At 39.4% G+C, this 24,719-nt stretch overlaps 1 protein-coding gene across 28 annotated transcripts in view; it reads left to right on the top strand.

Moving 5' to 3' along the window:
- Nucleotides 1–18,704, top strand: part of LUC7L2 (LUC7 like 2, pre-mRNA splicing factor) — a 72,868-nt gene extending 54,164 nt beyond the window's left edge. For 23 of the 28 annotated variants that reach the window (XM_086395342.1, XM_086395314.1, XM_086395321.1 and 20 more), the window contains 6 exons: nucleotides 1,071–1,214; nucleotides 5,950–6,126; nucleotides 7,591–7,682; nucleotides 9,872–9,901; nucleotides 13,369–13,560; nucleotides 17,415–18,704. In XM_086395342.1, coding sequence (XP_086251468.1) covers nucleotides 1,071–1,214; nucleotides 5,950–6,126; nucleotides 7,591–7,682; nucleotides 9,872–9,901; nucleotides 13,369–13,560; nucleotides 17,415–17,592 — 813 coding nt within the window. In that variant the 3' untranslated portion in view covers nucleotides 17,593–18,704. The remainder of the gene's footprint in view (nucleotides 1–1,070; nucleotides 1,215–5,949; nucleotides 6,127–7,590; nucleotides 7,683–9,871; nucleotides 9,902–13,368; nucleotides 13,561–17,414) is intronic. The other 5 variants (XM_086395338.1, XM_086395340.1, XM_086395333.1 and 2 more) reach the window with 1 other exon arrangement.
- Nucleotides 18,705–24,719: the final 6,015 nt, after the last annotated feature.

Raw genomic sequence — 24,719 nt, 5'->3', positions numbered from 1 at the left:
TAATTGGCCATATAGGCTGAATACTTACTTTCTAGCCAGAATAAAGACTGTCATGTGCCATTAAAACAATAGGAATGAACTAGATACCCATAACGGTGGTGATGAGGTGGTATATCAGAAGACAAGGAAAGAAATAATCCCAATGGAAAGGGATGGACCATGGGAGAAAGGTGCCATGCTGGTATACTGAATATTAGTAATATGCCACATGCATATACAAGGCACATTTTCTCATCTCTCACAACCTTGAGAGATAGGTATTATCCCTACTTCTCAGATGAGGAAGTAGATTCGGGTGTGGTAATCTGGCCACAATTACATAGCTGTTAATTGGTTTGGCCATAAACCAGATAGATATGTTGGACTTTAAAGCCATATCTTCACTTTAAAGAATATCCCCCAATTCATTTCTTTTACTCATATTTGAGCGTATCTTAGGCATTGGAAATACAAAAATGGCATACAGAGTAATGTGATACAGATAAAATTGTCATAGAAGATACAAAGATGGCACAAAGGAGTGTATGATGCTCTCTGCTTAAGTGTCTTAAGTGAGGGTGAGGTGTGACTATTGATTGTTCACATAATAGACTGTTCAGTTGGATCTTACTGAAAGGATAGACACGCATGAGGCAGGTAAAGGAGATAATGGACGACATCCTAGCAAGAGAGAGCAGTATGTGGAAAGTCAGAGAGGAAGAAAACAACAGGGTGAGTTTGGGAAACATAACAGATTTGTTGTGAAGTCAGAGAACAGAAAGAGATGGTTTGGAAAGGTACAGAGTTCCAGAATGTGGAAGAAAATGTATTTTATACTTGGAATACACTGCCAAAGCAGAGGTTAAAAAGCAGTAGTTATATTGAGATCAGTTGTCTCCCTGAACTCACAAGTAAAGGCAGGCAGGCTCAAAATACTCTAATGTCCACCAATTCATTTATGATATGCTCAGAAAAGCATTAGTTATATTGCCTTAGATAGCTCAAACGTCTTTTCTGAACACTTACGAAATATTTTGAACTTTGGTACGTGCTGATTTTTATTCATGATCATCTTTTCTGTTTCTTTCTAGGCAGAACGTGTTCATGAGTTAAATGAAGAAATTGGCAAATTGTTGGCCAAGGTGGAGCAGCTAGGAGCTGAAGGAAATGTGGAGGAATCCCAGAAAGTAATGGATGAAGTGGAAAAAGCACGGGCAAAAAAAAGAGAAGCAGAGGTAGTTTATAGTTACAGTTTCTAGAGCCTTAGCATCTGTACTTCCAAAAGAACATATATTTGATCAGAAGTTACTGAAAAGTTAAAGGAAATTTAAACCAGTTTAAAAATAAATATCTAGTTTATGTCGTGCCAATGGGTTATATATCAAAACTAGTGGTTGTTTTGGAATTTAGAGTCATTGATCTGTTGAAATTGAAATTACCTAAACAACGTCTCAAGGAGATCAGCCCTGGGATTTCTTTGGAAGGAATGATGCTAAAGCTGTAACTCCAGTACTTTGGCCACCTCATGCGAAGAGTTGACTCATTGGAAAAGACTCTGATGCTGGGAGGGATTGGGGGCAGGAGGAGAAGGGGATGACAGAGGATGAGATGGCTGGATGGCATCACTGACTCGATGGACGTGAGTCTGTGTGAACTCCGGGAGTTGGTGATGGACAGGGAGGCCTGGCGTGCTGCGATTCATGGGGTCGTGAAGAGTTGGACACGACTAAGCGAGTAAACTGAACTGAACTGAAACGTCTCTCACACACACAGACACACACATACAGTATTCATATCCATGGTCACTATGATACCCTACCCCCTTCTCCATCCCCATGCAACTATAGTATTCTCCCTTTTCTTCCTTCCTCATTATAGTCTGCTAGCACACTGGAAGCCTCCTCTCATTCTTCTTCGACAGCACAGCTCAAAATCTGCTATCCTGCAGACAAAGTTCTATTTTTTTTTTGCCCCTCCCCCCGATATTTTTCAGGAAATCAAATACCTTCAAATAAGATTGTACTCTCCCCTTTTGCTATAGTCTCCATTGTTTTTAACTGTATCACAGCTGGGTGTAATTTGTTCTTTTTTTTATAGTGTTTTGAGGCAGAAGCTTAGAGCATTGATTCAGTTTATTTTATTGATTTATTTTTCATTTTTTACTTCTACTGAAGTGTAGTTGATTTACAGTGTTGTGTTAATTTCTGGGCTTCCCAGGTGGTGCTAGTGATAAAGAAACTGCCTGCCAATGCAAGTTAGACCTAAGAGACACTGGTTTGATCCCTAGGTCGGGAAGATCCCCTGAAGGAGGGCATGGCAACCCACTCCAGTATTCTTGCCTGGAGAATCACTTGGACAGAGGAGCCTGGCAGGCTACCGTCCATGGGGTTGCAAAGAGTCGGACACGACTGAAGCAACTTAGCAGGCCCAGCAAAGTGACTCAGTCATTACATATTTTTTTTCTTTGCCATTATATTTTATCATGAATTATGAAATATACATATAGTTCCTGTGCTATACAGTAGAACTTTGTTGTTCATCCATACTGTATATCATAGTTTGTGTCTGCTATTCCCAAGCTTCCAATCCTTCCCTCCTCCAACCCCCTTGGATCATTCTTCTAACCACAGCAATAGCATCTCATAGATTTTCATATGTTGTGTTTTTATTTTCATTCATTTCTAAATATTTGCTAATATTGCTTATGATTTCTTTTCTGACCTGTGGGTTTTAAGAGATCTGTTTAGTCTTTATTTTCACTGATTTTAATTCTGTTGTGGTCAGAAAACATGTTGTGATTTCAGTTCTCTTAAATATGTCAGTACACTGGTTTTGTGACCCTGCCTATGGCCTGTCTTAGTGAATGTTCCATTTGCACTTGAATGATACTCTGCCTTGTTAAATGAAGTGTTCTGTAAATGTCCTTTGAGTGAAGATAGTTGATAGATTTTTTCAACTTACCTATATCGTGTTGGTTTTCCTGCCTACTTACTCTGCTATTAATATTTACTGAGAGGAGTGGTTGAAGTCTAATTGTAGATTTGTTTCTTTATGCTTTCCATTTAGTCACTTTTTGCTTCATCTATTTTGAAGCTCTGTTATTAGCTTAATACACATTTAGAATTTTTATGTCTTTTGATTAATTTAACCCTTTGTTTTGAAATGTCCTTCTCTCTCCCTATTAATGTCCCTTGTTTTGAACTATCCTTTGTCTGATTATAATAAAAGATTCTAGCTTTTTTTACAAGTTGGAGTTGTATACTATAAACTCTAGAGAAACCACTGGAGCAGAAAAAGAGGTATAGTGAAAGTGAAGTCGCTCAGTCGTGTCCAACTCTTTGCGACACCATGGACTGTAGCCTCTCAGGCTCCTCCATCCATGGGATTTTCCAGGCAAGAGTGCTGGAGTGGATTGCCATTTCCTTCTCCAGGGGACCTTCCCGACCCAGGAATCAAACCCGGGTCTCCCGCATTGCAGGCAAACACTTTACCGTCTGAGTCTCAATAGTCCAATTAAAAAGAGATTGTGAGACTAGATTTACAACAAAAAGAAATAAGACTTAACTGTGTACTAGCTGCAGGAAACCCACTCTAAATACAGAGACACAGATTAAAGGTTCTAGGCTGGGAAAAGGTATACCAAGTAGCCATTCTAGGTAGTTTTAATTTCTTAATATTAGGATTTTTTAAAATGTAGTTAATGTCAATGCAGAAAATAAACAGTTTGTGGTACCACCATGGTCTCTAAGCCTAAAGCCTTTCATTTCTCCCTAAGCAGAAAGAGGAGGAATAATAAGGCACAAAAATTGAGTTGACCTGTGCTTTCTTGTGCTTTCGGATTTTCTTTTTTAAAATATTTTATTTTGAAATATTTTAAGAAAAGTAAAAAAAAAAAATATCAGGTGAAGAATTCTCTATATCCTTCACACAGACTCTTCAAATGGTAGCATATTACCACATTAGCTTTATCATTCTCTTCCTACATCAGTGTGTGTGTGTATTTGAACTGTTTGACAATAAGTTATAAAAATGATGCCTATTTATCCCTAAATACTTCAGTGTGTATTTCATAAAAACAAGGATATCTTACTATATAACCACAGTACCAGTTGTCTGAATCACAGAATAATATTGTTACAATACTATTAATCTGAAGACTTTGTTCATATTTTACCATTTGTCCCAATAATGTTCATTTTCAGAAAAGAAAAACTTTTGCTTAAGATCCAGTCCAGGATCATGTATTGCATTTTAGTTGTTATGTCTTACTCTAATCTTATTTAATCTGGTACCTCAGTCTTTGTCTTACATGGTCTTGACCATTTTGAAAAGTATAGACCTGTTATTCTGTAAAATGTCCTTCACTTTGGATTTGCTCAATATTTCTTTCTCATTAGATTTTTGAGAGGAATACCACTGAAACAATGTCATAGCCTATCAAAGGCATGTGTTAGTGGTTTGTTTACATGTATACCTGTACCTCCTCCCTCTAGAGCCTCCCTTCCACCCCACCCCTTTAGGTCATCAAGGACACGGTGCCATACAGCAGCTTCCCACTAGCTGTCTGTTTTACACGTGGTAACATGTGGTTTTGTCGTTAAGTCATGTCCGACTCTTGCAAGTCCATGGACTGTAGCCTGCCAGGCTCCTCTGTCCATGGAATTTCCCAGGCACGAATACTGGATTGGGTTGCCATTTCCTTCTCCAGGGGATCTTTCTGACCCAGGAATCAAAGTTGGGTCTCCTGCATTGCAGGTAGATTGTACCAGCTGAGCTAATAGGAAATCCCTAGAAATGGGAGAAATGTCTTATTTAGGAAGAAAATATTTGCAAATGAAGCAGCAGACAATGGATTAATCTCCAAAGTGACAAACAGCTCATGGAGCTCAATATTAAAAAAAAAAATCAAAAAATGGGTGGAAGACCTATATAGACATTTCTCCCATTGCCTGTTTTTTTTTTTTTTAAAAAAAAAAGAAAAAAAAATTGGTATACAAAAACTGGGCCCAAAGTGGAGACTGCATTTTATTATTTTTTGAAAAAATTTCACTCGTTTATTTTTGGCTGCATGTGGTCTTTCTCTAGTTGTGGAAAATGGGGGCTACTCTCCAGTTGTGGTGCAGTGGCTGCTTTTGTTGCGGAGCACGGGCTCTGGAGTGCTGGCTCAGTAGATGTGCTGTGTGGGATCTTCCCAGACCAGGGATTGAACTGGTGTCCTTTGCTTTGCAAGGCGGATGCTTAAAGAACCTCCTATAGATTTTCTCCAGCAGTGTCCACTTATATTTCCTTAGCCAAAGCTATGTGGAAACTTGGAAATGTCATGCTTTTATATGGGCATGCTGCTGCCTCAAACAAATCAGAATTCTGTCAGTATAAGGAAAAAGGGTAGAGTGGATGCACAAATATACTAATTTATTATCTCCTTAGTATAAGTAAAATGATGAGTCCAAGACCTCTTAATCTCAGTAAGGCACCTTTCATCTATGTCTTATAGAGCTGCTCTGTTTGAGGCGAAGTTTTTTGTAGGCCTTGTCTGTATTTACATCGTGGGGAGAACGATACGTGGAAGGAAGCTGTAACAGTATGGAAGGCGTGCATTCCTTTTCTGCAAGCATGGGCGGCGACTACCTTGATTCTTCACTAGTGTATATTTTTGAGGTTGCTGCATCTCATTTTTAACAAAAAAATACAGAAAACAGAAAGAGAAAACCTTTGAAGAAAGTTATATCCTGTTAATGTTATTGTAGTTCTGGCAAAAGGTAATTTGAGGCTCTGATCTTTCATTTCTAGTGGAGAAGTCTTGAGGACGGAGGATGGGAGTAAGGGGGGGAAATCTGTTTCATGACAAAATAGCCATACTTTCGTATGTTCACTAGAAGCATTTTTTTTTGTATGAACATAGTGAATTTTGTTTAATTGTGTGATTTGAATGCAGTTTATATGAACATGGTTTTTCTCACTTTTGTTTAGGAAGTTTATCGGAATTCTATGCCCGCTTCCAGTTTCCAGCAGCAGAAACTTCGAGTCTGTGAAGTTTGCTCTGCCTATTTAGGTCTTCATGATAATGACAGACGACTGGCTGATCATTTTGGGGGTAAACTGCACCTGGGATTTATTGAAATAAGAGAGAAGCTTGAAGAATTAAAGGTACATTGGTAAATTAATATCCCACACTTTTTACAGTTATAGCCACTCATTTTGTGTAGTATTTTTCTTTGATATTGAAGACTATTCTTAACTGTGATTCTGTTAATAATTCAGATTATAGGATTTTGTGTAGGATTGTAAATGGAAATAGCTTGTTTAATGGATATCTGACAAACTTTAAAAATCCTCTTATTGTTGGTGGAGATAATATTTTCTCTTGGACATTATATTGAATCAGGTAGGAATCTTGCAAACTGGGTTAGAAAATCCTACAAGCCCCCTAAAATTTCCAATGATACTTTCTTTAAAAAAAAAAAAAAAAAACTGGTAATAATGTTAATATAACATTTAAAGGAAGATTAAAAAAATGATAATATTTTAAATATTTTGCAGTTCACTAAATAGCAGATTTTAAAACCTCTAGTTTTATGCTTCTGCTCCCACTTGAGAAAGCTTAGAAACCTATTTTTTTAAATGGACAGTCTGTGTCATTTAAATAGGCTGATGTGAGAAAGGCAACACAACTCTTACTTGTCTGCCAAATTCTTCTGAGAAGATAAACAAAGACAGAAAAGGATATTTCTAAACCATTGAAAGTGAGCACAGTCAATGGATAGGGCCAGTTTACTTTTCAGCAGTCTGATGTGGCTAGCTGTTTTTTGTCTTTTTTTAATTGGCACTGTTGCATTTTGTCATGAATTGAGGACTTTCTTAAAGATGGCAAACACCAGTAGTGACTTCTTGTGTAGTTATCACTGAAATTAACCCAGCATCCGTAGCTGGGCATTTAAAATAATGTAGAATCAAATCACCTAGGGATTTCTCCATATTTTTAGTTTAATGTGAGCTCTTGTCCAGTATTCTGAGTAACTTAGATGATCTTGGGTAAGTTTTTTGAAATTACAAATGTGTCACCATAGCAAATGATCATTGGGCTCAAAGATAAAAATGGTACCTGATTGGGTACCAAATACAGACCTAGAAGCAGAACTGTTGAGCATTTCACTGGTATTTTTATTTTATTTTATTTTATTTTTATTTCTTTTGTTGTTAGTTTATCACTGGTATTTTTAAAAGTAGTAGCATCAGGATTGTAACTAGAAGTCAACAGAAGACATTTCTGTGTTGGAAATCATAGAGCATGGAAATAGTGATTTATAATGATTGATTTTTTTAAATCATTTTTAAAGAATTTAGAAGATAAAAGAGGAGAAAAATCTTAAAAGTGATTTTGAAATATCATTAAGAAGTCATAGAGAAATATGAAATTTTATATGAAAGGGAGGAAAGATTTTGGAAACCAGACTTGTAAGTGTAGTGATTAAACCTGACAAAACTTCAAATTGAATTGGTATTAAAAAGTTTTGATATTCGATATGGTAAAGTTGAGGATAATGCTAAGAATGGGCCCGGTAAATAATGCTTCTCATTTAATATTATTTTGAACTGTCGTTGTGTTTTAAGAGAGTTGTAGCTGAGAAGCAGGAGAAAAGAAACCAAGAACGGCTGAAAAGAAGAGAAGAAAGGGAGAGAGAAGAAAGGGAGAAGCTGAGGAGGTATGGCGTGATCACTGGAGTGGTCCAAGGACCTGAAGTGGGGCATAAAAAAAGATGTGATGGCGCATAAGATTTTAGACATCAGTAAATCTGGACTTGGGAAATTTCTGTTTACTCTTAAAAATATTACCATATGAAACAGTGTTTATTCAAGTATATTAACTAAAGACTGTTTAAGTCCAGGAGATTTCCTTCAAAATGTATGGAAGAGGGAGCCAAGAGCGCCTCACATCTTTGTGTTTAGTAAGATAACAAGGCCCGTTTCTAGCCCTTTGATTACCATAATAGGCTCACTTGGAGCTAGACTGGCACAGAACTATTTTATGGTACATACTTGTTGATAGAAGGGCTGGGTGTTTTTTGTTTTTTTTTTAATCTGTTTCACTGATTATTTTACATGCTACTTTGATTATCTATTTGTTCAATTTAGAAGCTATAAACTGTTAAAACTTTTATTAATTTAATAGCTAAATGTGCACAGTTCTTTTTATATTGGTATATTGATAAAATCAGGATTCTTCATATTTAGAACGTGTGCATGTTCTGGATCATTGTTACCCATTGGCAGCATGTTGTGTGATAACATGTTTAAAAACTTAAACAATTTTCAGATGGAGGGATGTGCCAGAAAAGATTTACCTATCATTCTAACTTACAGTGTTTCCTTAATGATATTATATTGCTCTGAAATTTAAATAGCTTCTCTTCAGTAGATGTTCCTAAGTTAATTAAAACCTTTGATAATATGTGACTCAGCTATGTCACCTTCCTCCAAGCTTTGAGATTGTTACATGCAATCTATTTCAAGACACTTAAACTGACTTCATTTTTGTTACATGGCTTGTAACAGGTAATCTCTTTGCACTTTGATGACAAAAATGAAACAAAGCTATACATGGACATGTTCCTGTTTAGAGGAGGTGCTTTTCTTCTTCCATTGATACATTTTCTTCATTTACTAGTAAATTTTACCTTAGAGCTTTATCCCTGTTCTCTTTTGTGTATACTAAGTTTCCATGGAAATAGCACCCAGTATTGTAATATTTAAGATAATACAAATGGAATTTGAATCTCAGTTTAAGTTAAAATTCAACAGAATATACTGCCACTAATACAAATTATACATCTGAGATGACAGCCAAATAAGAAAAAGAATTCTTTGCAAGACTACATTTTCACATCTGTCAGAGATGAAAGTACATCACATCTTACTCTTCTAATGCCACATTTCTTTTAATATTGGTTATGAAATGTTAACGCTATTTCAGAAATGTTTAAAAAAATTTTTTTTAAACTATCTGTGAACTTGAAGGACCCTAAGTATGGAAAATGAGGAAATTACTAGTAAGTATAAAATTATACACAAAATGGGATTCCAACTATGGTGTTGAAAGGATAATGATAAAAACTATTATCACTTTACTAGATGCTTACTGTGTGCCAGATACTGTGCTAATAAGTAAGACTTCCTGTATTTATTTATCTATTACTTGAAAGCTCCCGGTGAATTTTTTATTATTATTCCTCTTTTTCAAATGGCAAACTAAGCTGCAGGAAGATAAATAATCTGCCCAGGCCACACAGATAGTGAGTGATGGAAACAGTTATGGCTTACATGAGGCTCAGTCCACATTCATGTTCCAACCAAGCTATATACACTCCACTAAAAAAAACCTTTTGACTTCCTGGTAACCGTAATACTTGCTCTTACTATCTGTTGAGCTTTAATTGTGTACTGGGCAACATGAAGAGTACTTTGTATCAGAGAATTGTGTGTCATATTAAGAAACATTGTAAGATTGAATTGAGTGTTCTAGGGGTTATTGTATGAGGTGATAATTCCAGGGTATGTGCCCCTCAGAAGTTCTGATCTAAGAGGGAAAGACGAAATGACAGATGTAAATAACAAAGAATTCTTTCCAGGTTGGGAGGTGGTTTTTGGAGAATTAGTGAATTGCATTGTGTTTTAAGTCTTCTAAGAGCCAGGTAGCCTAGGTAAGGGATGTGCCAGAGTGAGAAAGTCTGTAAAGTTTGTGGTGCTTTTTGGGAAAATTTGTGTATACACACATGTGCCTTGTATTTATAAAAGTAATATAAAAATTAGAAATGGGAATGTAATTTTAATACCACATTGTACCCTTTCTTCCTTATTTATAGTTATTTTTCTAAAAACAGAATTCTTTTTTTAGGTCTCGCTCACATAGCAAGAATCCTAAAAGGTAGGTATTATACAAGATAAGTGGTGAAGCTGTGTTTTCTGAGGGTAGTGAATGAGAATTTATTAGTTCTCTTAATTCTTTTGTAGTGCATATTTGAGCAGTGTCATTTGAGAAGTTGGTCAGAAGATACTCATGAGCTACAGTTTAATTTTATCAGAATAAATTATATACAGTGCCCTGAAGTTACAGAGAAAGCTAAAAATATTTCAGAATATTTCATTAAAATCTTATTTAGAAGCTGAGTATACATGTGACAAGATTTATTTTTTAAAAATCAGTTTGGGTGGTACATCTAAGAAACACATTCTAAGAGGTTGTATCTGTTCAAAATACAAATAAATAGTTGGATATGTTTTGAATGAGGGAATCCATGGTGAGTTAATTAAGGGAAACGAAAATGTTGGTTTGCACCCAAGCTAGACTTGGGCTTTATTACTTCTCCCTTTGCACAGGTATCACATAAAGCTTTAATGGGGCATTTTACATCCATAAAAGAGGAAGAGGAGAAGACTTAATTTTGATCTTTGGCCCTAGTATTGGTGGACTTTTTGAAGCTTTTTCCCCAAATTCTTCCATTGCTCTCACTCAAATCACATCTTCTTCTTGAAACCTTCTACGTATTCTTGACTTTAAAGAATAAGAGCATTTGCTGTTATGAAAGCAAAACCTTGTGTTTCTATTAAACGTCCCTTAGTACTTTTTAGTATTTTTTTTTAGTACTAAGTACTACTTAGTACTTTTTTTTGGTGGCAGGGAGAGGGTTCCCTTGTAGCTCAGTCGGTAAAGAATCCGCCTGCAGTGCAAGAGACCTGGGTTTGATCCCTGAGTCAGGGATTTCCCCTGGAGAAGAAAATGGCAACCCACTCCAGTATCCTTGCCTTGGAAAATCTCATGGACAGAGGAGCCTGGTGGGCTGCAGTCCAAAGAGTTGGGCATGACTGAGCGACTAACACTTACTTAGTACTTTTTAGCATCTTTCAGTGGTATTTCTGCATAAAACACTAAAAAACTAAGACATTAGTCAGGACCAGTTGTATTAGCTAATTTATATGGTTGTGAGTTTCTCAGTCCAGGATGAGAAGTAGAAATATTAAATGATGATTTTTTTTTACTGATTGGTTACTGCAGGCTTGTCCCTTCATTGGAGAGAAATTTAAACTCTTTGTACACAGAACATCCTTAGATATTCAGGCTAGAAATTTAATTTCTGCTACCCTAGTCCAAGCCACTTTTTACCTCGCTATTTACAGTAGCCTTTTAACAAGTCTCTTAATTTCTGTTCATGTCCACGTCCCTTTTTGGCCTCAATCTGTTTTTTACACATTAGCCAAAATGTATTCTTTTAAAAAGTGGACTAAAGCAAATCAGCTCTGTCTTCAAACCTTCTAAAGGTATTCCGTTTCACTCAGGAGAAGTTGAAATCCTCACCATGGTTTTTAAGTAGAGTGATCAATCTGCCCTAGGAGAGTTACAGTTTATTTCTTGTCTCAGCATGTTTATTAATAGCTCCCTCTTTTCCTCTGTATAATTTAATACTGAAAGCATCCTGGTTTGAATGACAAAGTCATTCAGGTCAAGCAGGTCATCCTGCTTATTAGACTCCTGATATTACTCCCCCTTGCTAATCTCATGACAGCCAGAAGGGTGTCTCGTTCCTGTGAACTTTCCCCCCCTCAGGGCCTTTGCACCTGAGTTCCCTCTACCTGAAGCATTCTTCTCTGTGCTCCCTGATTAGCTGGTAAACCTTTTCCTGCCTATTCTGTATAAAAGAGGACCACCTAATTTTACTCTCCTTTTTTACTCTTCTGTCATGTCCTTACTACCTGACCTATATTTTATTTGCTGCCTACATGTCTGGAGGCCTCTTTCTGGACTTTAAGCACCATGAGGAGGTTAAGGACTTTGCTGTATGGGCTGCTCAGTCTCCCTAGGACCTGGAACAGTGCAGTAGGCACCCAGTAAATGTTTCTACCAGACAGTTATTGTCAAGTAAAATGAAGTATGCCTTGGGGAAATAATTTGTTACAATAGCCCAGAGTGAGTGATAAAAGAAAATACCATTTGATAAAAACACATGGACTGGATTTTCTCTTTTCCCTTTGTTTCTTCTCAGAAATACTCAATTGTGGAAACACTGTATTCAGCTGCGATTGATACTGGATCCATAGTAGATGCCTTTCTTTCTAATGTTGATAGAAGCTGAATACTTTTAAACCGTAACAAAGTAATCATTTGAAAATAAACCCAGTTTATAAATTACCTGAATAATGTGCTTTTGAACTTACTGTAATCAGATTACGAGAAAATACTTCATTATTTACACACCATTTGATAAGTTTACCTATTTAAGTTTGCAGGTTGATTTTTCAGTAAATTTTTATGTTGTGCAACTGTCACAATCCAGTTTAAAACATTTCCATCACTCTTAACAATATTCTGGAGAAGGCGATGGCACTCTACTCCAGTACTCTTGCCTGGAAAATCCCATGGCCGGAGGAGCCTGGTGGACTGCAGTCCATGGGGTCGCTAGGAGTCGGACACTACTGAGCTACTTCACTTTCACTTTTCACTTTCATGCATTGGAGAAGGAAATGGCAACCCACTCCAGTGTTCTTGCCTGGAGAATCCCAGGGACAGTGGAGCCTGGTGGGCTGCCATCTCTGGGGTCGCACAGAGTTGGACACGACTAAAGCGACTTAGCAGCAGTAACAGTATTCATTCATTTCTTCCCATTGTTCCCCAAATGTTTTATATCCTCTATATATGTTGTCCCCACCGTGACCATATACACAATACATAAATTAGTTTTGTAACCCAATAGAGGCTACAGAAGTGTTTTTCCTTCTCTGTATGCCTACATACTTGTTGTAAATTATTATTATTATTTTGCAGTATAAGTAAAGTTCTCTAAAATGATTTATGCATGTAATCTTTTTCTTCCCAATAAATTATGTACTACTTGCAGAGAGAACTGTCTTAACTGTTTTGATTACACTGACAAGACACATTGTGGGCATTTATTTTGATGTTCATACAACCTTTCCAATTCAGCGAGTTAAAACTTACCCTAAACAATATTCTTTCTCATGTGTCTCCTCCCTTCTGTCCGTGTTCACCAGGTACATACTTTGTTTCTAAAGTATACTAAAAATCATAGTTAAATCCATAGAGATTTAAAATTAAATCCATAAAACATCTAGGTAATATAGTCCTTGGCATGTAGTAGTATTATAGATTGTTTCCTCCATTTAAAAAAATATTCCTAATGTAAATTTATACAACACTGACCTGAGAACTGTTTATTTCAAAATTCTAGTATGTAGTTATTTAATATACCAGCAGTTTATTTCATTGTAGATTTAGCTGATTTGAAATAGTACTGGCATTAAGTTTCTCTATAAAGAGTAGGCTTTAGTAAATGAGAAACTTAAGTGCCAACGAAACTAAAAACTAAATATCTTTTATAGATCCAGGTCCAGGGAGCATCGCAGACATCGGTCTCGCTCCATGTCACGAGAACGGAAAAGGAGAACTCGATCCAAATCCCGGGAGAAACGCCATCGCCACAGGTCCCGCTCCAGCAGCCGTAGTCGGAGCCGCAGCCACCAGAGAAGTGGGCACAGTTCTAGAGACAGGAGCAGAGAGCGATCGAGGAGGAGGTACTGAGGTCCATAGGAGGATATGGAACTACCTTTACAGTTTAGACTTGGAATACTAGTGGTTTGAACTTGCATCTGGTAATTTGTACACATTTGTGTGTGAGTGTATAACTTTTTTTTCCTGATTATATGGGTAGTTCAGAAAGAATATACTTATGAGCCAGAGTAAGAAATTGGAACCAGTACATGCAGAGGTTATTGCTTTTCTCTGGTTAGTGTGTCTTGGGGAAAAGTACTTTATGGGCAAATAATTTTAGGTACCAGTACTGTGAGAGCTTCTCCAGTATGTATTGGAAAATTAGGGACTCTGAGAAGTCCTTTTGTTAAGAGTTGTTTGACTTACTGTTTTCTAAACTTCCTGGAGCTGGTGTACTTTTTCAGAGCAGATACATTCAGTATATTCTTGTTTATTCTGCACTATAGGTATGCAATGTTACATACAGTTAGCTTGGCAGGGCAGGTTCAGAATTTTAAGGAAGTTAGACATCACTGGCATGAAAATTCAAAACATGCAGGGAGGGCAGACCCAGGTTGAGGTATGTTTAAGGACTTGGTTTGACAAAGGACAAAGGATTAGAATGTGATGGAGCCTTTGCACTCATGGTCTGTATAAACCAAGCTCCCCAAACTTCTCAGGTCCCATCATGGCCCTTGAAGAGCCAGGTCATTTCTAAGGAACAGAAACATTTTTTTGAGTGCCTAGTATCTACTAATCTCAAGCTTTCTATGGATTATTACTCCACATGAAACCTGTGATAAATTTTTAACAGCTTTCTGCAGATTCCTTTTTTTTATTTTTGGCGCCTTAGCCAGCCATTCCCTGAAACTGCTCACAGACTGAGTTGGATATGATAGGCCCTTTTATTTATTCTTTATTTTCTTGCCTTGTTCCAAGTAGGTTCCCACCCCCTCCTCCAGCTTTACTGAGGTGTAATTAACAAAGTTGTAAGATATTTAAAGTGTACATTGTGGTGATTTGCTATACAGGTACATTGTGAAAGGATTCCTCCCATCTAGTTAACACATCCATCACCTCACATATATTTTTGTTGTTTTTGGTGAGAACATTTATGTTCTACTCTTAGAAAACCAAGTAGTTCTTCTACTGCACTAGGCCTTATATATATATATAAGGTAGTTGAGCAACTTTATTCAAGTGAATTAGGGCATAGGACTAATATTTTGACAATAATGAGGTTGACCTAAGCGCTAAACTGGAATCAGAGTAAACAGTATGGGAGTTTAGTGCTAGTGCTAAGTCGCTTCAGTCGTGTCCGACTCTATGCGACCCTAGGGATTGTAGCCTGCCAGGCGCCTCTGTCCCTGGGATTCTCCAGGCAAGAATACTGGAGTGGGTTGCCATTTCCTTCTTCAGGGGATCTTCCCGACCCACGGACCGAACCTGCATCTCTTATATCTCCTTTGTTGGCAGGCAGGTTCTTTACTGCTAGCGCCACCTGGGAGTTTAGATGAGGGAAATATCAGAGTAATTTTAAAAGATAGCTTCAGGGAGTAGCCTAAAGCCTAAATAGAGTAGGTATAATTTGAATAGATAAAACCAGGTAGGAAAGAGATATTTTAGATATTACAGGCACATGCAGAGAATGAGCTGGGAATTTGTGAATTTTTAAGGGACAGAGTTGTTCATAGTGTGCTTTTAGGTCCCTTATCTCATATCCTTAAAACTAGGCACACAGTACAGTGCCCAGAAAAATACATCTTAAAAAATTCTCCGTGAATCTTACCTACATTGTAAATTTTAAGAATCATCTTGCTGGTTGGTAGAAGGTCTAGATAATTTCTCTTGTCACCTTGGCCCCCTGTCATTGTTTTGGTATCTCTGCACTCTTAAATGTTGTCATTGGTGGTGGGGATGGCGGGATAGGCATGAAGTCTCCCTCTTCCGGGACCCAGTCTCTAATGTTTCCCGCGTTTATGAAGATATATAGGAAATTTGACCACCATGCTACCTGACAATCCCTCATCCAATATTTTCAGCATATTGTTCATAAAGAGGATTATTTTTGTAGAAGTATTTTTTTCTCAAGAACACTTCTAATCTTGATACTCAGATTACTGTCTCAAAGCAGTATTTTGTTTTTTGCCGAAAATGAGCAATTGCTATTGAAATCTACTTGATATAAAAGAGAATATCAAGTTATTGCTACATAGTACCAGTTTTAATTTCAAAGTAAAAATCCCAGTTAAAGGTCTTTTATGACTTGGCTTTCTTCTGCTTCAGCTATGAAGTACTGGTCTCAGTAGAGTCTTCGTGCGGCTTTTGCTGGGAACTCCCACCCTTGGTAAACGAGGACCATGTGCATTTTTCTGCTGTGTTCAGGCGCATACAGTGCAGACTTCAGAGTCAGACTACTTGGATGAAAAGGGCCTTGGCCAAATTATCCAGTTACCCCTCCTGTCTCTCCTCATCTACTTAGTAGAAGAGTACCTGCTTCATCAGAATTACTGGTATACTGAGTAGAAACTGCTTCTGTACAGGACATTGTAACCTCTGGCAAAATATTAGTTGATACTCATCTCATAGTTTGTCATCGTTTCTCTGGGGCTTAGTACATGTCCTTATTCTTAGGCAGCATCTCAGTCTTCTCTCTCCATATTCCATTCCTACAAAGACATCCTACAAAGGTAGGATGTGTGGAGTGATTTAACACATCATTTTTAAATTAAGCTTATTAAAACCTTAATTCAGTAGAATGCTCAAAGTTGACATTTAATCTTTCAACCTTTCTGGTTTAGTCTTTTTAAACGATATTTCTACAGCTGCCTAGTATAGTAGTGTTTTTTTCCCCTTGCCTTAGTAGTTGAAAGTATTACTTAATTAGGCTTCAGATCCTAATTCTAAGCATGGATTAAGTGAGATAATTATGTAAAAGTACCATGTCACCTGTAAAGAACCAAATAAATATGATATGTTCCTAATTTATTCTAGATGTTGAAGGTATAGAAGATTCCATGTTAATTCTGATCCCCTAGTGTCCTTTGGTTTTCCTTCTGATTGAATCTCTGGTATGAGCTTATATTTACCTTTCTTACTGGCTGGGTATGGGAATGGAAAGGCGGTATTAAGAAACAGTCACGGTTAATCAAGATTGATTAGTGTGATCACCTGTCTTTTATTCTGTTTTTTTTTCTTTTGGTTGAATGAGCTAACTCAGGAGGAATAAAGCAGAGTTTTAAAATAATCGATGGTTACCTAAAGCCATATCATTGAGTAGTTCTCTTACCTAAGTTGAATGTTGGCAAACTGTTGCCTGCAGGCCAAATCTGGTCCATTGGCCCGTTTTTATACAGCCAGGGAGCTATGGATGATGGTTTTTATGTTGCTAAGGAGTTGACAAAGGGAAGAGGAAGAATATACCACACTTACATGACCTGTAACACCTAAAATCTTTACATCTCTGGCCAGACAGCAAAGAAAAATTAGTTCCTGACTCCTATCATAAGTCAGTGCTTTCCATCTAATTTGGAATGTACATTCTGTTTTTAAAATGTTGGATAACATTTTTAAGGTATTATCTTGTATATTTTCATATGAAATACATTTGCTGTGAGCTGGAGAAGCTCTAGGGTTGCCTCTGAGATAATGAGACTATCTTGGAAATCATTATTTTGGCTTACGGTTTTTTACCCTTAGCTCTTTGTTTTCACCCATCTCCTTATTTAGTCCCCTTAGCAAAATACAGTAGTGCTCTTTTCTGTCAGAAAACTGACTCCTCTTTCTTGGTTGTATTCTGTGTATCTTCAACTAATCAGTACCTTAATATTTATCCGATTCTTTCATTTGGGTTTTGGGTTTCCCAACACATTTTGCTCCTCAAATTAATATTTTTCAGATCCTCAAAAGAAAGATTCAGAGACCAAGACTTAGCATCACGTGACAGAGACAGGAATTCAAGAGACAGATCACCTCGTGACAGAGATCGAAAAGATAAGAAGCGGTCCTATGAGAGCGCTAATGGCAGATCAGAAGACAGGAGGAGCTCTGAAGAGCGCGAAGCAGGGGAGATATAATTAGCTGTGTACATATCCTCAATCCTTAAGCTTCTTCTGGAGTTACATACTATTGTTTAGTTTACAGCTGTTCGGGGTGGCACAGTGAGCAGTTCCAGACACCGATCCAGCTAGGCTAGGTGTACAGCATCTTAACTCAGTCTGTACTTGTTTTCTTTGATGAAGCCTAAAACTACATCCATAGTTTCTGGTGAACCTGTAATACACTTCTGAAAGTCCAGTTTTATATAATAAGACACAGATGTCTTTATTCTTTCTAGTAGGACTGATAATGGGTGAATTGTGTTACTTGCCTTAGGATTTTCTGAACATTTGTAAAATGCTGTCTTCCTCTCTAGTCCCAAACAACAGCGACTTTGGGTATTTCTTTTTAATCCTTCTTCCTTTGACTCTATATCCCCTGACACTTCTACCCTCTAGTGGTAAGAGAAAGGGGTACAAGGAAGCAATATAACTTCTGTTCTAAGGTTCTATGCCCATTATTAATTAGTAGCTGATTACAGTTCAAAACATTTATACTGGAATGTGTGCTGGAGAAATTTAAAATACGAGGAGTTTTGTTTGTCTAACGGTGCCTATTTTAGAGTTGGAAGTTGAACAGCTGTTGCATTACATACTTTGCTTTTTTATTGAAATTTTGAAATCAAACATGTCTTGATTTTTCTGTTCTTCTTGAATAGCTACATTCAGGATGTTTTGAGATGGGGGTGGGGGCAGGGACTTTCATAAGCACTTGTTTTATTTTGTGTGTGTGGAGTACAAAGATGACACCCTTATTGTAAAAAATAATAAAGTGAAAGAATCACCACCACCATCATTAAACTGTAACTTGTCTAGTCAATTGTCACTAGAGCTATTTGCGGTGGCCATTTCTATTCTGTTATTATAGTGCCTTACTGTGCAAGGCACCAAAGGAAATAAATATATACTTACAGAGATTCAAGCTGAATTGTTGCTCCACCTGGGCCCTTGCTGATTATATTCCAGCTGCTTCAGGACTGTAACAACCACTGTAGAGAAGGACCAGACCTGCAGAAGAAATTGGGTTTGTTTGTTTTGTTTTTCTTCACATTGAACAAACCGAAATAAAAACATGGTGTAACCAGTGTAAAGAGACTTAACGATTTCTGCATTGAAAAGCTGTATATCCATTCATGTTGAAACAGTAGTTAAACTTGTGATTCTAGAAAAGCTGAGAAAATATTAAGTAATATAAGGATCTGTGAGTATAACTTAAGATCCTTTCAAGGATCACATCTCTCAGGTTAGGCTGTGGCACAGCTGAGAATCTTTGGAATCTGATCCAGCACAATATGCTGTACTGATATTCTGGGGGAAGAAAGTTCTTGTCTGTTTTTCCTATCCAAAAAGAAGCTGTTAACATCCATTATTCATTATACCTCAATTACTGGTATTCAGATTTTCCCCGGTATAAATAAGGCAATACAAAGTTGTTCTGTTTTTTCTTTAGCCGTTGTAATTTGAAAATGAAAATAAGGTCTCACCTTCAGCAGAGGTAGGGACGGCAGGAGAGGGCTGAGAACAGAGGTTTGGTGGCAGAGGCTGACTTGGAGGGCCAGGCAGGGGACTGCCAGTGGAGTGAGTAGTGCTGGGGCCACAGGTGAGCAGGACTGTTCTGAACTTCAAGGTGGGCCTTCATGTTTTCCAGGTATCAGCAGAGACCAGGATGTCAGAGGTTTGGGGTCTATAAATACACCAAGGGTCAAACCAAACCGACAGCATAACAGGGTTCAGGCTGCAAGTAAGGCATTCAGACTCGCAGAACTGGGCTATCGGTCGAGGATTCAGCCAAGGGAAGCCTTGTAGGAAGCGCCCACACCTGAATCTGCTGATACTGCTCTGGGAGAAGCTGCTAGGGTCACTCCTGTACCTGGGTACTGCTGACTGCTTGTAACAGAAGACCCAGCTCCAGCAGCCTTATACAAGGAGATCACTCAAAACTCAGCTGCTTGAGTTCCATGTGACAGCTCCATTCTCAGGGTAGCACCAGATAACCCAGATGAACTGTTCCCAAACCAGCTTCATCTTGCCTGACACACGGAACCAAAACGCTGACATGCCAAGGTTTAAGGCAAAAGAGGGTTTCTTGGCAAGTCAGCTGAGTGAGGAGATGGGAGAACAGATCTTAAACTGGCCACCCCAAAAGTGTCAGAGTATTGATTGGATGATGAGTTATGAAGCAGGGCAGCATGCCTTGCCTTGGAAGAATTGACATTGTTAAAATACCCATTCTACACAAAGCATTCTGCAGGTTCAGTGTTCTGTCAAATTACCCATGACGTTTCTCACAGAACTAGAACAGTCCTAAAATTCATATGGAACCATAAAAGATCAAGACAGATGGAGTAGAAGGTTGGTGTGAAGGTTTGGTTTTTGTTTGGTTGCTTGGGGTTTTTTGGGGTTTTTTGGCTGCACTGGATGACTCTTGGGGTCTTAACTCAGCGACCAGGGACCAGACCCAGGCCCCCTGCAGTGGTAGCGTGGAGTCTTAACCACTGGACCGCCAGGGAATTCCCTGTAAGCTTTTATGAACAAAGCCCTATTGTATAGCACAGAGAACTGCATTCAGTACCCTATGATAAACCATAATGGAAAAGTATTAAATGTGTATGTATAACCAGATCACTTTGCTGTACAGCAGTAATTAACACAACATTGTAAATCAGCAGTACTTCAATAAAAAGAAGCGGAGGTGTGGGGTGCACGGGGAAAGGTGATTGGAAAACGTGCAGGGGTCATTCTGCGCTAGTGGAACTCAGCTACAGGCCTCTGCAGGTTGGAAAGGTCACCAGGCAGGTGTCTGAGCGTGCTCCGCTGGAGGTGGGTTGGGGGGTGGTCCTCGCCAGCCTTAACCAGTTCACTTGCACCAGGTGCGGTTGAGACTCCCAAGTGCCTGGGAAGGAGCCCTGCCAGCCATCTTAGTGTTCAGGCTCCTGGCCTCTTGGGAAACATACAGATGTTAACCGTGACAAGTGAGGCAGGTAAAGCAGATTTGACTAATCCTCATGCACCATTTCAGCCCACTGCATCTTTGGATCATTCTTCAATCTTTTATTTAAGTGTTAAAAATTTAGTTTTTTGACTGTACCACATGGCTGTGGGAGCTTAGTTCCCTGAATAAGGATCAAACTCGATTCTCCTACAGTGGATACGCATTTTCTTAACCACTCATCCATTGAGAAAGTCCCTTGTTCCTCAGTCTTGAGGAAGGAATGGCAGTGCCCACTCTGAATACTTTTTGCTGGTAAGGGGTGTGTAGACCTAACAAGGACTTAGTAATGAAGCTGTTAGCACTCATTTGAAAATACTCTTACTCCTGATTTCAAGTTAACATTTTGACCCCAATAAGCAAACGGCACCTATGTGCCAGCTGTCACAACATTTATAGGCCAAAGTTGGTCATCAAAAAGATGTACCTTGGTGGGGAGGGGAGGGTAAAGCACACAGAATGTAAGTGCGAGACATATTGATAAACTTCACACATCAAGTCAGGGGTCAGTGGCTTACTTTGACCTAAAGTGCCTCAGTTGTTAACCAGTTTAGCTGAAACACTTAGATGCTAAATATGGAAGGGACATGGGCAGGGAAGATTAAGTATGATTGCTACAATATTCTGACCAAGTGGACTCTTAAAGGGGAAGGACACCCAGGGTTATTTGAGGACACAAGGAGAGGACCAAGTTCCAGCTTCCGGGGGACTGGAAATTGGGTTGATTAGTCCAACCCGACCTTAACATCTGAGGGCTCTTTTCCTAAGTGTCTGTGAAGGTAGAGGTGGTGGAAAATTGCTGACCAGCATAACTAAGGGGTCAGCATGATCAAATATATAAAAAGGTTTGGAGTAACATGTCCAACAGCTAGAGAGAGTCCCTGCTTTTGCCAGAGTCTGAGAAATCCTAATCATTGTTCTTCCAAGCCCGGGAGGTCAAAAGAACAGTCATTCTGGTAACCTAACAAGTTACTAAAGTAACTTACCTTCTGAAGAATTTTAACCAAAGCCAGCACTGCAGCAGTCTTGTTCAGCTTAGTTTCTTTCTCACAGCTTCTTTCTGGAAAGCAACTTAAGATCTGCTAGGGACTCCCTTGCCCATTCAGAGAAGTCAGTGTCAGGGCTATGGAACCAGACAAGGTTTGGATGACCTTGGGCAAGGTTTGTTTCCTTTCTGCAGCAGGGTCTCTTTTTCCCATTGTGTTCATCAGAAGGTCTAGTCCAGCAAGGATGGCACTGGTCTTCTAGATGTTTACCCTTCTAAGATTTCAGGGCAGAGGTTCATTATCTCCTCCTCTTAAGAGTTTCCTGGGGAACTTATGCCTGCCAATACAGGGGACACCGGATCAATTCCTGGTCTGGGAATATTCACGTGCCACAGAGCGCATAGCTGCTTCGGGGAGGCACTAGTCCAGGCACCAGTTAGATCCTTGGCACTTTCACTGACAAGGGCCCTGGTTCAATCCCAGGTTGGGGAATAAATATCCCACAAGCTATGTGACTTAAAAGAAAATCGTAGCTGCGTCACATGAATCTTCCCCATCTGACGGTCTAGAGACTGGAGACCAGGCTTTTCAAAATTTCTCCAGACACCTTAGTTATGAACATAGCCTCAAAGCTAGACATTTGAAACAGAGTAAGTGGCCCCCATATTGATCAGAAAGTCCAAAAATTGATTTATTACTGTCCTAGTCCTGTGAGGTTCCATATGCTGGAAATTGATGGACTTGGCAGGACTTAGGGGAGCCCTTGGGTTCCTTGGTCTCTATCATTCTCAGCTATCTCAGCCATCTGATGTGCCACTTGTCTTACTATCTTCTTCCAGAGTCTTCCTTAGAATGGCACAATCTTTTCTGGGGTCCCTCCTGTTTGAAATATGCACAGTGGTGGTGGGGGGTGTCTTTTTTTTTTTTGGTTGTGCTATGTGGCATATAGGATCTTAGTTCTCTAACCAAGAATCAAGCCCACACCCCCTGCAGTAGAAGTGTGGAGTCTTAACCACTGGATCGCCAGGGAAGAGGTCTCACTATTGATTGCCCCATTCACATAGAAGCCTGGGGCCTCCTACCTTTTGCCAAGTGCCTTGTAGGGTCTTCACCCTGGTCCAGCTCTTCCCTCTGTGAAGACAGAGTGGCCTGTTTCATTCTCTTGTTCTCTTCTGAGCCTGCCCTGCCATTAGAAACTGCAGGCAATCTCAACAGGTTAAGACATAGGCATTCCAAGAGCACCTTCCATTTTTTGTGTATGGTAGAAGTAGGGGGGGGGCACTCTAACCAATAAGTTTTATTAACCACCTTTAAGTTCTGGGGCCTCAGGGTCTGTATCTGTATAATGCCTCTTAGCTTTGAAGACCCTTGCTAGAAATTCTGAAAGACCCTCATTTGGGTTCTGTTTATCTCTTGTACTTTTAAAACTTCTTCATTTGAGCATCCCTCTTTGAATCAGTCTCAACTTTTGGCCTATCCCCAGCATTCACATCCCACTTATCATCTGCTGTTGACATAGCCATGCTCACAGCCTCCCACACCGGCTTGTCAGGGCTACATAACTGCCTCCTCACGAGTTTTATCCAGCACCATTCTGCGATCTTCTGAAATGAGAAGGGTATTGAATGAAATTCTGAACATCTGCCCAGGTCGGATTTGGAGTTTAAAAAAAAAAAAATTTTTTTTTTTCTTTGACGAAAAAAGAATTCTTCCATTCTCTCTGCTTCATCTCTATAAGTTGGCATATTGTTCTTCCAATTAAATCTGAAGTTGAACTTGAGACTGGACCCAGATCATCCCCATCAGCTGCCCGGTCTCAGCATTCACATCCCCAGTGGGGACTTGCCTTGTTGGACGCTGCCCCACCTGAGTTTGCATAGCTCCCTGGCCCAGTCAAGTGACAGGTATGAGAAGGGCAAGATCACTCCTGTGGGCCCCTCAGAGACCGGAGGGCCCCAAGCCTGAGGCTGTGCTCAGGGGAAAGAGCAGCAGCCGCCTTGGGTAGGGTGAACAGCAATCCCCCTTTCCGTTAGGATTAAGCAAAACAGGTTTCTCTGCCTTCCCTTCCTGTTGGACCATGACCTGACGTCTTTGCACAGGCTTATTCTGATTCAGTCACTGTACCTAAGGTACTTCATCCCATTTTTCTTCCCATTTACAAAGTAAATCCAGTTGCAGAGGGATACTGTAAATGCAGGATCCATTTACAGGCCATTTTGCTCAGGAATCTACAGGATATTGTGGTCATGCTCTGTTACCAAATATTACCATCACTTTCTTTTCCATGGATTCATACCTGAAAGTCTCCCAATTTTGGAAAATGCAGTCTAGAGGGCTGCAAGGGGGAACTGAGTACTTCCCGTTTTGAAGGGGCTTTGCTTCCAGGTGGTCTCAGTAATGAAGTCTTTCTAAGGGTCCTTGCTGCCATTACCAAGCTCAATCCCCAAGTGTCAATTCTTTTATTATTTACTTATTTTTGGCTGGGCTGGGTCTTCATTGCTGCACACACGGGTTTTCTCTAGTTGCAGAGAGCAGGAGCTACTGTATGTTGTGGTTCACGGGCTTCTCATTGCGGTGACTTCTCCAGTTGCGGAGCGCAGGCTGTGGGGTGCTCAGGCTTAATTGCTCCATGGCATGTAGGATCCTCCCAGGCCAGGGCTCGAACCTGTGTCCCCTGCATTGGCAGGCAGATTCTTTACCACTGAGCCATCAGGGAAGTCCCCCCAACAGGCGATTCTGAACAACTGAAACAATAAGATGAAGATGGACAGAGACAAGACCCAAACAAGATCAGCAACCAAAAACCCTTGGCCTCCAACGCAGGTAGAGGGTACCTCAGCAGCTGTGACTTTTGTATTGTCTGCCAGAATCCTTCCAGGTAGATGGGCCCCCAGCCCATGACCTGGTCAGGGTTATCGGATGGTTTAAGCACTGCTGGATTTCTTTGATGCGGTTACTCACCCACAAGACATCTTCCAAACTAGCTTCTGTGAAATGAAATGTCGGTGGCACCTGGCAGGGGAGATTCAGGGGAGGTCCTGGAACAAACGGACCAGGCAGCTGCTTGGACCCATCCGCGGGCTCTCAGTTCCAACCAAGGGCCAACAAGCATAAAGTCCACCTGGGCTTCC

Source organism: Bos grunniens, chromosome 4 (genome assembly GCF_055505025.1).
Source record: "Bos grunniens cultivar Pamir isolate PY7600 chromosome 4, Bosgru_T2T1.0, whole genome shotgun sequence".
NCBI lineage: Eukaryota > Metazoa > Chordata > Mammalia > Artiodactyla > Bovidae > Bos > Bos grunniens.
This window is presented reverse-complemented; position numbering and strand designations above follow the sequence as displayed.